Consider the following 11,984-nt stretch of genomic DNA (forward strand, 5'->3'; position numbering starts at 1 on the left):
AAGGTATTTCCGGCGCTATACTAACCTGTCACCTAAAATTGTCTGAAAAGTCTACTTCGCCAAAAAGAGGCTGATATGGACCATTTGAATCTAATTCCAGTAACATAGAGGCGTTTGCATTGTTGCCCCAAATAAGAAAATATATGTTTAAATGGCTTAAAATGTTGGTTAAAAGTCACAAACCAACTACTTCCGGTCATTAAAATCTACTTCCGGCTTAAGGTATTTCGGGTGCCGGTAATCTGTCGACGGCATAATATACATGTGTGTCAAATTTCACTTTTCTAGAACAACTGGATATTACATTTTTTCTATGAGTTTCAACTCCCATTTTCCCCTTTGGGTGGTTAATCTTCATGAAAAACATTTTTCTATTTAGGCCATTACGTACGTGTGTGCATTAATTTCATATTTCTAGGACATTGTGAAGTTGGAAAAAATAAAATGTACCCCCACCCCCCCCCCCCCCCACCCCCCCCCCCCCCCACCCCCCCCCCCCCCCACCCCCCCCCCCCCCCACCCCCCCCCCCCCCCACCCCCCCCCCCCCCAACATACGTTATAATTATATTACACTTTTACAAATAAAAATAATGTAAATTTGAGAAAGAGTAGTTTGAAAGTGATTCAAATATAGGCTACTCACAGAAAGCGGCGACTGATCCCTCTTTCACAGTGCACCCAAGAATGACTGGAACCTGAGCAAACTCTCCTCTTTGCATTAGAGCTTCTGGGGTGTCGGAAAGAAAAGGGTCTGAACCTGAGATTTCAAACACATGGCATAAAAACCAATGTGTAGTTTCTTGTATATTCCTACAAACAAATAGAAAGGAAAGTTATAAATAACTTGACAATATGATACAATGAAGATTATTCAAATCCAATCTTGTAAACAACTTAGTAAATTTGATCTATTAATTAATAAATATATGTTCTTCCAGTAATAAAACTGTGGGTTATGCACGCACATAAGCTACTTACACCGGGACGAAAAATGCATCATTTATAAAATATATAAACTGTTTACTAAGGGCACATTATGCCTCAGAAAAGTTTCATTTAATAAAGCTGTCCTCGTTTATTATTCTAAGAACGTCATAATCGTCTCATATCCCATTATCTCATAACTTAGTTTAGTAATTAACTAAAGAGTGCTTCGTTAAGTAATTATGACAGTTGAACATTACATACTTATTAACAGGGCCGTATTAAAGTATTAGGTAACTTAAATTTTAATCTTTCTTACACATTGCCGTTTTTTGCTTGGGCTTTATAGTTTTAAAATGTAATATTGTCAAACTGATCTTAATTAAACATTGAATTCTACATCCAGCATATTAAATCTGTTGTGAATAATATCTAAAAATATTCGCTTTCCATTGTTGGTAGTAATATTTATAACACCAAAATTGGTTAGTTTTTTACACTTACGTCAGCATTTTCCTGAATGCATGTTGGTAAACTACAAAAGACTCATCATCAGTTAAAATACCCTTACATTGACTATATTTATGTTTGACTAGTGATCATCATTCCTAAATATAAGACTTCAATTAGTTTGGGATGCTATCCTAATTATAACGTACTTACAAATTGAAACCAATTGAAATAAATAAAACAATAAAGCGTATCTATAGTTAGGAAAATGTTATTATTTTATGATTTGTAATGATGTGTTTTTAAGAATTTAAAATTAGGTTTGGAAGGCATAAAATATACTATAGAAGAGAAATGAAAGAGTCAAGAAGAAGTTGAAGAAAAGGCCTACAATAGATCAGTATTCTACTGTTCACGGGATATAATATTACGTCTTACATCGTGAATATTTCAATCACTTCAACATCTTAGTTTAGTGCAAAACCAATAAAAAACAAATATTAGACTGAAAATGTACAAAACAGTCAAACGTGTTAAAAAAAGCATATTTTCTTGAAAACACCCCTCTACTAAACGAGTATCCGGATCATTCCTAGTTGACATTAGATACCTGCATGACAGGCAAGGATAGATTCTACAACGTTGCAAGGATGAATAGATCAGTGTACTGAAATGACTTGGTATATGCACGGGATGTATGGAGAAGGATGCATCGAGGGAGAATCTCCAAAGACATTAGACGACGGAAAAGAGGAGTTATCCTCAGTCTGAAATTTATCATACCAATTGCTACGCAGTGGCGAGCAGTACACATTCACCCTTGATGTCATCAAAAATACATATAGGAAGATGGATGGTCCAGATAAACGTCTTTATGTTTGGCAATTTCGTATTATGTGCTAAAGTCTAAATAGATACATGTGAAAGCTAGATTAGAAAATGAATTAAATATATAAAGTCTTTACCGTTATGCATTAAAATATAAATAAACTAAAAGAACTGTAGTAATTAATACATCTCATTTCCTCGAATTTGTAGGGATAAAATATGAAACACTAGCTGTTTCCCGCGGCTTCGCACGCTTTTCGTAAGTGTTACCCGTATATGTGCACTTCTAGCTCAAGTAAATTATATTTCCAACGCCGATGTAGAGTTATATCTATATATATATATATATATATATAGATTGTATAGTAAATAGCATAATAGTCGTGAACATTATACCTTTTCAGCGGCCATTTTCTGTGTAGCTCCAACAATCTCATCTGCAGGCACAGACTGAAGAAACCGAACAATAAAATCAGGATCCTCAGAAGCCTCACATCCTAGAACCTTGGCTAGTTTAATGGCACGAGACTTCGGATCATGCTGTACAGCCCATGGATTCAGTGCAAACCCACTTTGTATGATGGCCTTATGAAACAGTCCTTAAACAAAAACAGTAGTCGCCTCATGCAAGACCCAAATAAAGCACATAGTTTAAAAAACTTTAAATTTAACCAAGAAATATAAGCTAGAAATATTTTTTGTTTTGGTTTCCGGTTGTAATTATTAATTATGTACTAGAGAAAAAATTGTTTTAAGAAAGTAATATAAGCCAGTTACCTCTTGATAAAGGAGAGATCACATTGTATGCTACAGATGCTCCTCCAGCACTGATACCAAAAATAGTGACGTTTTTGGGATCTCCACCAAAACTGTCAATGTTGTCACGAACCCACTTCAAGGCCAAAGTCTGATCCTTGAGTCCAGCGTTCCCTGGGACATCGTCACTTTCCAGTGACAGGAATCCTTTAAATTAATATATTTGTTTACTATACACGGCTTATGTTATTGAGATTATAAATTATGTAAAACTTACTGATTAAAACCACGATAACTATTGTTTGTGGAACATTATTCCGTTATACTATGGATTTTAAAAATAGTATCTATAGTAAAATACTGAACTAACAATAGTATAAGATACGCAGTATTTACACGTAGTAGTGTTCAATCACTGCAAAACGTACATTTAATTACTAATCTAACGTAATATCGTATTATCAAAATTCGCATAATTTATTGACCAACAATAACTACTACATTTAGTTTAACTTTAATTTTTTAACGCAGATAATGACATAACACCAATTTAATAAACATTATAATAATTTCTTTACATCTGTAGACTCAAACGACGGCAAATAGTAAAGTCTAGTTGAGGTGATAGCTTGAGTGCTCGAACAAACTTATGAAACATACTGAGCTGTGTCAAAGTTTGTTTAAGATAAAAACTTTATTACCAAATAAAGGTAACTAATTTTATATTCTGGTAATACTAGTTTTTTGTTGCTAACATTTAACTCGTGAGTTTTCAATCTTTTAACAATAAAAGTAAAACAAATCGTTTGTCAGACAACATAATATAAACATATATTATTTCTCAATGGCTTAAAATTAAGACAAATCTCAGCCTTAGTTATTTAGTAATGTCTCGTTGAGTTAAAATGAATGAATGGCTTCTAGCAACATTTAAGATATCTGGAAAGAAAAAGCACCGCGTGTAGGGTGACATAATATCTTGAAGGCCACAGCCTACAATATCCAGTAGATAACTCAAGTATAGCTTAACATTTACAAAAAACTACTCTTTAGGACCACTTGTCCAATCTTCCAGGAATATATGTATATGGGTCAAAACTCTTGGATAATATGTCCAGTATATGAGAGATCCAAGTCTTTAGAAGCCTTCGGTCTCTGTAAGATCTTGGCTTATGGAAGATGCCATTTACAGAGTGCCCACGATCTCTAAAAGTCTCTCAATGATCCCGGACTATGATATCTTCTATAACCTTATAAAATTATAACTACTGTTGGCTGGTGCAATTTTCACAAGAAATGTAATGTGATAAATACAAGTCGGAGTTGTTACTTGAAGTGTAGAAAGCGGTTCACTCTCAGGCCGATTGACCAAACATTTGGAAGGCCAGGTACAAATCTCACAAAAATCCTTTCCTTTATTGCTGTTGTAATATTGATGTTACACAGAATAAATGTTTCTGTACATAAACAATAAATTTAAAATCCGATTAAAGGATTACACAATAGTTAAAAAATACATAAATACTCTCTAGTGGTTTTCCTACAATTTTGTAAAGTATGTGTCCCAAATTAATCTTAAATACAGTAGACAAGCGAAGGAGTGTTGTAAGGTTAATTTATCATATATCTCATATATCATTATATCTTATCACTTCTCAATTTTTGTTGTTTTCAGCCAATGTTTGTATGCAATCAATTAGCTAGATTGTACAACTTGTCCAATAAAAAAGAAGTGTATATGTATCTTTAATTATTTTCTTACCAAAGGCACCACAACGATAGTTGAAAGTAACGACGATGATGTCTTCATAAAGTAAGAAGTCTGGACCATTTGTTTTTGAGTTGCCAGATCCAAGAAGGAAGCCCCCTCCATGGATTGAAACTAGGACTGGCTTTTTAGATCTCCCTTTTTCTGGAAGCTGAAAATTATAAACAAATATATACCGAATTAAAATATATTTGGAATTTGGAAAAATATTGTATGGGGTGAAAATGGATATAATTTCAAGTTACATAGGAGATATGTTTCATAACAGTCAAGGTTTCTGAAGAGAGCGTTACAGCATTTTCGCAGAAGGACAGAGAAATCGTTGTTTTTTTTGTTTGCACTCGAACTCTTACCTATTCATCAATGAATGCACTTAATATAGGTTAGTAAAAAAAATTAATGGTTTATCGAGTTGCATGAATGATAAATTGTGACCATACTGCTCAACAGAAAATAAAAGTCGACAAGTCCATCATTTAGTTAATGTTATTAACTTAAATTTTGTATTAAACAATTATCTCCAAAAACATACGGTTTTCAATATATAAGTGAAAACTAAACGTTTGAATTACACCGCGATTGCTCAGTATTCATATTTGACTTTGGTATAGAATTTATGAAAGTAGGCACAACATTTAGTTTCTGGGCAGTGTAACTAAGTAAAAGTTCATCTGTCAAACTAGAGATTCTAAGGCGTGGATGGTTATTCTTGAATGGAAGTGAAACAATTTAATTTCTATATATGGTTTGTGCAGATCAATATCATTGGTTGAGTGCAGGGATATTAATTAAGTAGAGGTTAGAAGCAATAACACGCTCAAAGAAATCATGGTAATGAATTAGCAGTAACTGGAAATAGTATGGAGTCAATTTTCATTCTAGCAAAACATAAATATTTATTGTTTAACGAAATTAAGGCTTTACTGCGCTATAGGCAGAAATTTTGAAGGATCAAATTGAAGAGAATTAGAGGTCTAATGGAACGGTCAGTTTAGACTCTGAATTTATGCCTGGAGTAATTTCATGGAAACAAGAAACTGAATTTTATATGGATTTCACATTGTATAATCAATAAAATATCTAATTACGTTAAGTAATTCAAAAGCGTGAATTCTTGCATACTTATTGAAATTTATAGACAACCTTGAAACCAAATATGTAGAGCTGATTAACCACATTCGAGAAACTTCAGAGTGTGTGTGAAAAATGATCATTAAGGTCACCTGGACTATACAGTATATACCAATGAAGATCAAGATTAACGTTTTTACAAGAATATCAACACTATATATATAAATTCTTACCGTAGAACAAAGGGCACTGCTATATGGTAGCAGATTTCTCCTGGAACTTGGGAGAATGTAGTGATAAAGTTTACTCAAGGTCCACAAATGAAGCTTTAGTGGCGTAGAAAACGAACTTTGTTTTTATTGTTAAAAATCTAAGCTACATGTGTTATTAACACTCTTGTAAGAGCACCTGTGCTACAATGCCTAATTAATCTAGTGATATGTAACTTTTAAATGGTTACTCTGCAACCAGAAATGAATATATTTGGTATTGAAGATTTTAATAGTAAATTACTTTAACTTTAGAAGTATAAGATTGACATTATACAACTTCAGAACAAGATTTATTGTATAAAATATATGCGTGTATGTATGTCGAAATTGCACGAGTGAAAGTATATACAGTGTGTGTATTATACAATTTTTTGTACGTGTATATTGTTATGTTATACAGCCAAAGTAATTTAATCTAACGATATTATTCATACTCAATACCACGATACTAAGTATTTAAACCCGTATATTTCGCCCTCATCAAATTTCCCGGATATAATATTTTTTTAAATATTCATCTAAACTCTTCCGTTTAAAAAATGCAATGAAATGAATACAAATGATGTATTTAAATCAAGGTTGAAAATATATTATATTTTTTGACCAAACATAATGAAACATATTTAATTTACATTTTATATAGGTTTTCAGATCATCAAAAATATACAATTTTATCAAAAGATTAGGTGATATCCATTAAAGGAGCCGGGTGACCTTGTGAAGTTTCCCTATAGTAACAGTGTTAAACTTCATGCACTTTTACGCCCTTATTTTTTTGTAGCGTTATGGAAAATACCTTATTTTAAAGATACCATTATCGTGAATCAAAACTTTTTAGTTTTGCGATAGAATGAATAGTTTTTGAGTACAAATAAGTTTGAGATTTCTGAATAAACTATAAAAATATCGGAAAACTAAAAGGCGTTTGGATCCGTTTCAATAATATCTTTAAAATGATACATCTTACACTTTACATGTTTCTTTCACTAAAAATAAGGCAATAAACGTCCGCGAGGTTGTTCTTATTTGCCTATCGTGTGGACGACCGGTATTGAAGCCGTACATTATTAGAGCTCTGAACGTATGTGACAAACATTATTTTCAGATATTCGCAAATTAATTTAATTCAACTATGCATATACGGTTTATAAGCTAGTTATATCGCATATTAACAACATTGCTTGTATTTATCGCTGTACGGATTACATGTGATCAAATAAACGATATGAATTCAAATGCGATTCCACTGCCATACTCAGATATATCGTGATTGCTATCAAGATCCCCTTTCCGATAATATTAGGCTTACATATCTTGGAATATATTTATTTGTATTTTATGCATACCTGGTTGAAATAAACGTTGAGATAGAGGCAGTCTTCATCCCCGTCAGCTAATACCTGTGTTTCTGTTGCCAAAACAGGTTGTTTAGACGCACTGTGCCATCTTTAAGTGCATCTCTGGTACCTTCCCAACTGCCAAACGGCTGAGGTTGCCTGGACAGTAGGTCATAATTAACCGTTCCAGTATGAACAATACTTTATCAACAATCTGACTAGTAAGCACTAACATATTGGCGGAAGTACGTTCCTAACCACTATTAGGCACTATGTTATACAACGTAATGAGTGCCTTGGTATCTGTAATATGAGAGTAATTTAATGTTACTTTGAATATATATTTATACAGTCATGTGCAAATTAATCTGAACAAAACCAATTTTAGTTAAAAACAAACATTTATTAGGCTAATTATAACATATACATAGTTTTCACATTATACATACATTTAATACTTAATGTGGCCTCGTTTTGCTTGTATTAACATTTCAAGTCTTTTTGGCATTGAATCGACCAGTTTCTTGCACATTTATTGAATTTCAAGGTCATGAAAACCAAATCTGAATCAGGGCTGAAATCATCGTTTCTTTAGTTGTGCAGTCCTTTTTTCTTAATCTTTTCTTACAAATGGACCAGAGATTTTCTATTGGATTGACATCAGGCGAGTTTCCAGACCATTCCAAGCACAATAAATACCCTGTTCATCTATGAATTTTTTAACTGCCTTGGATGCGTGACAGGGCGTAAGATCTTGTTGAAACACAGGATATTTTACATGATAGTCAGCTTCTAGTTTTTTTAATTTCAGGAATCACTCTGCTTTGTAGAATAGGAATATATTTCTCACTGTTCATCATTCCAGATATTGGTACCAAAGGCCCTAAGCCGAAAAACAACCCCAAAACATTTTTTTAACTGGGTGTTTTACTGTTTGATGCAAATGTTTCGGTGACAAAGGTTCATTATCTGACCTTACATGGGACAAACTTCCTACCTTGGACTTCAAAATGACTCTCGTCAGAAAATAAAACCTTCCTCCAATTCTCAACTTTCCAAAATTTGTACTTTTTGGCCCAAGCCAACCGTTTTTTCATCATATCGGCTGTTAACAGTTGTTTTTTCCTTGGCCTTTCTGGCTTTTCTGTTAACGGCCAAAAGATGTCTTCTGACTGTTGAGTCATGAATATGGACCCCAGATCTGTCTTTTTTAAGATCAAAAACTGTTTTTTTCAGGGTGAAGTTTACTATTTCTTAACCAAATTGCATCAACTTTGGTTGTAGTTTTTCTTTTTCTTCCACAAAACCCTTTTCTTTTAGGAGATATTGATCCGGTTACGTTTTTAAAACTTAATAATATTATTTACAAAGCGCAAAAACTCACACCACATTGTTCAGCAATCTGTCTTTGAGTCAAAGAAGTGTGTTCATGCAGAGTTACAATCTTGTTTCTTTTCCTAGGAGTTAGATCCATAATCATAACCTCAAAAAGTGTGGTAGTGATATAGAAACAATGAATCACATGTACAAAAGAAATAACATCACATCTGCAGGTTGGCCAACGCCGAAAATCCAAATTTACCTCTCTGTTCAGATTAATTTGCACATGACTGTAGTTTGCTGAGAGTCAGTACTCTCAACAGTGATAACCAGTCTTTGTAGTTTAAATAGAACTTCACATGTAATTAGAGTACATAAGTGACTGTGATTCAAACAATTTTTCCATAATGCATATGGTCGGGCATTCATGATTTAACAATAGGAAGCCCTCTCTGGCAAACTACACTTAACCAGAGACCCTTATTTAAACACCAAGATAAAAATTTATAAAACATCACCAAGAGAAACAGTTTTATCACCTAATATAAACGTCCGTCATATTAAAACTTTTAATGGCGTGGACATGAAACTCGTTTAACCCAAGGAATAAAATCTAATCTTGGCATGTTTGGCTGGACTGGAATCAGTAGAATGCTATAATAATTTACGTAATTGCTCTTCTTCCTCTATATCGTTGTATAAGAATTATAACTTTATACTTCCTTCGTATTGAAGGGGTATATTAAGTGGGTTCAGAATCTTTTCAATGGAGCGTACAATAGTATAATTTAAGACCTTCATAAATTTTTCTTTGTGCAAAATGATACATGAATTAAATTTATTTTCGGAATAAAAATATCAGAAGTTTGAAATACTGGATTAAGGGGTTTTCCAAAGTGTAAATATTTTGTTCAGTCATAATGAGAAAATAATTTTGAAAAAAAAAAAACATAATCAAAATGTTGCTAATTATGTACCTTAAACTTATTACAACTTGTATTTTATGTAGCCTTAACACACAATAGTAAAAACATAATATATTTAATTTTATTTCACTACAATCAAAATTTATTTAAACTCCTTATTTATTTAAATATGAACAGTTGTAAGTCGTAACCAAAACCAAATCTGAAATGTTACCTTGAATCTGAGTTCTCCAAGTGGTGGTTTTCCATAAGGAATGCCTCGAAATGAATAATAAGGCTTCCCAGTCAAAACGGATTGTTGGACCAAACCTTTCAGCCGGCCTAACCTTGTTTGTAAGATAACTGACTCTTCCATGTTCACTGACACTTTGTAAGAGATAAACACTTGACTAATATATGAGAGCTTATGTTATCTAACAGGGACACTTTGATTCAACTTATCAACATGTTATCTGGAGGATGTGATATGGGTGACATTGCAGTACTTTTATTTATTTATTTTAAACTATAAATTTAAAATAAACATCGGCCTTCGTCTTCGATTGTAGCTCATCAAATAATTATTTATGTTAGAAAACATTTACTATTATCATTACGTTAAATTTTCAACCATAAATACTTATAGAACGGTTTATTACCCTACCAACCAATATAATTATTAACATTAATTAGATACCACGTAAGATTCATAAACCAATTAAAAAGTTAACTTTGACAGTAAATTTATTCTAGTGAATACGTTCCCAGATACTCACCCGGAATAACAATTCATATTGGGGTTGTAATGGAGTTTTGAAATATTACTAAATAAAGTATTAGTAGTGTTATTTTGTAAAGCTCTAGACAAAGAGACTATATGGCGTAAATATAATCTATACGTGTGGTACAGACACAGTCATATACGAAGTTTAAAAACTTATATAATGATTATTCTAGTTAAATGAAACTAGCCACCGTAGATGAGATAACTTTCACATTAACTACCACCAGTGACATATGGATGGCATGAACCAGGTAACTATTTTGGTATTTTGGATCCAGCACGTTATTTATGATTCATGTTAAAGACGGATTTATCTATCGTTTTATTTCAGTTATGTTGTTGGGACTGTTCCAAAAAAGCTTATGTTTGAGAGAGTTCACTTGACAAAGGTATCAGATAGCATACCACGAAAGGTCGTATTTCAAACTATGTATAATATTTATATTTTTTCATCACAAAAGAGCTTTTAATTCTGAATTTCTATTACAACTCATTTGTCTGATTCTTGTTTGTGAGATTGAGGCCAAAACAATACTCATTTTGTAAAATTAAGTTAAAATATCTTTAATCAGACAGGCTATAAAGGCACGTTTGTAACTAAGTGAGGTTTATTAGAGAAGAGTTAAGAGTTTAATGGCCTGAAAAATGTATTAATGTTTCGTCATAATTACTGCACTTATTTAGCTATACTTATAAGTTTATGATCAGTCGAAATTGGTGGATGGAATTCACTGAATGTATTGTAGTTGAACACTTAACATAAGACAAAATAACTCAGTGTAAACCTGCTTTCTGGCTACTTGTGTACATGAAGGCAGTCGGGATGCAATAAACTGCACATATCGATATGCAGTTTCACTCGACATGCAGTGGAAAACAATAAGTTTCTCCATTCTCCAATCTGTTTGTACATAGTACGGCCTATTATCGTCCAATGTTGCTCTAAAATTTGTTGCCGAGAAGATGTGAATGATCCACATGTCCTTTTATAAAATCTGAGGAGATGTTCCAATGGCATTAGTATAGTATAAGATAAATTAAATTCTCTTAATTAGGTCTCAACCCACACTTTTACTCTGCCATGTATACAGTAGGGCAACATATTGCTGAATGAATCATGAAATATTGATTTTATACGTTATTCTAATGAAAATCATTTCAAACAACTGACAAATACTTTTGTTTTTCGTCCTTACAACATGATCGTGTCCCGGAAAAGGCCACTTTTGTTAATACTCTCCAAACAAAAACTATTGTGTTAAATTTGTCAAAATTTAAGTTGGTTTGTACCAACTGATAGGTAAAATAATAGTAGTTAAATTAAATTTAGCTTTTTATTAATACTTTTATAAATATAGAGAAAATTATTTATAAACTATTTTTTGTAGTTCTTATGTTTATGAAATCTTAATCTTTTGAGAATTAATAACTTGAAACTTTGTGGTCTAATTCGCACCAAAATTATGTAGCCTAGGTTGATAAACATTTATTGTTTTAGAGTATACAATTTAAGAATTGTACAAATGTATTTAAAAAAATTTTACCTTTATTCTTGACATGGTGGATCA

At 32.5% G+C, this 11,984-nt stretch overlaps 1 protein-coding gene across 1 annotated transcript; it reads right to left on the reverse strand.

The window, feature by feature from the left end:
* Nucleotides 1–766: 766 nt before the first annotated feature.
* Nucleotides 767–10,013, reverse strand: LOC124359765 (juvenile hormone esterase-like). The gene is made up of 7 exons (XM_046812816.1): nt 9,851–10,013; nt 8,258–8,290; nt 7,417–7,516; nt 4,722–4,878; nt 2,981–3,166; nt 2,600–2,802; nt 767–811 (listed from the first exon to the last, which is right to left on the reverse strand). The coding sequence occupies exons 1-7, from the start codon at nt 10,006–10,008 to the stop codon at nt 767–769; spliced, it is 882 nt and encodes a 293-aa protein (XP_046668772.1). The 5' UTR covers nt 10,009–10,013.
* Nucleotides 10,014–11,984: the final 1,971 nt, after the last annotated feature.

Source organism: Homalodisca vitripennis, chromosome 1 (assembly GCF_021130785.1).
Source record: "Homalodisca vitripennis isolate AUS2020 chromosome 1, UT_GWSS_2.1, whole genome shotgun sequence".
NCBI lineage: Eukaryota > Metazoa > Arthropoda > Insecta > Hemiptera > Cicadellidae > Homalodisca > Homalodisca vitripennis.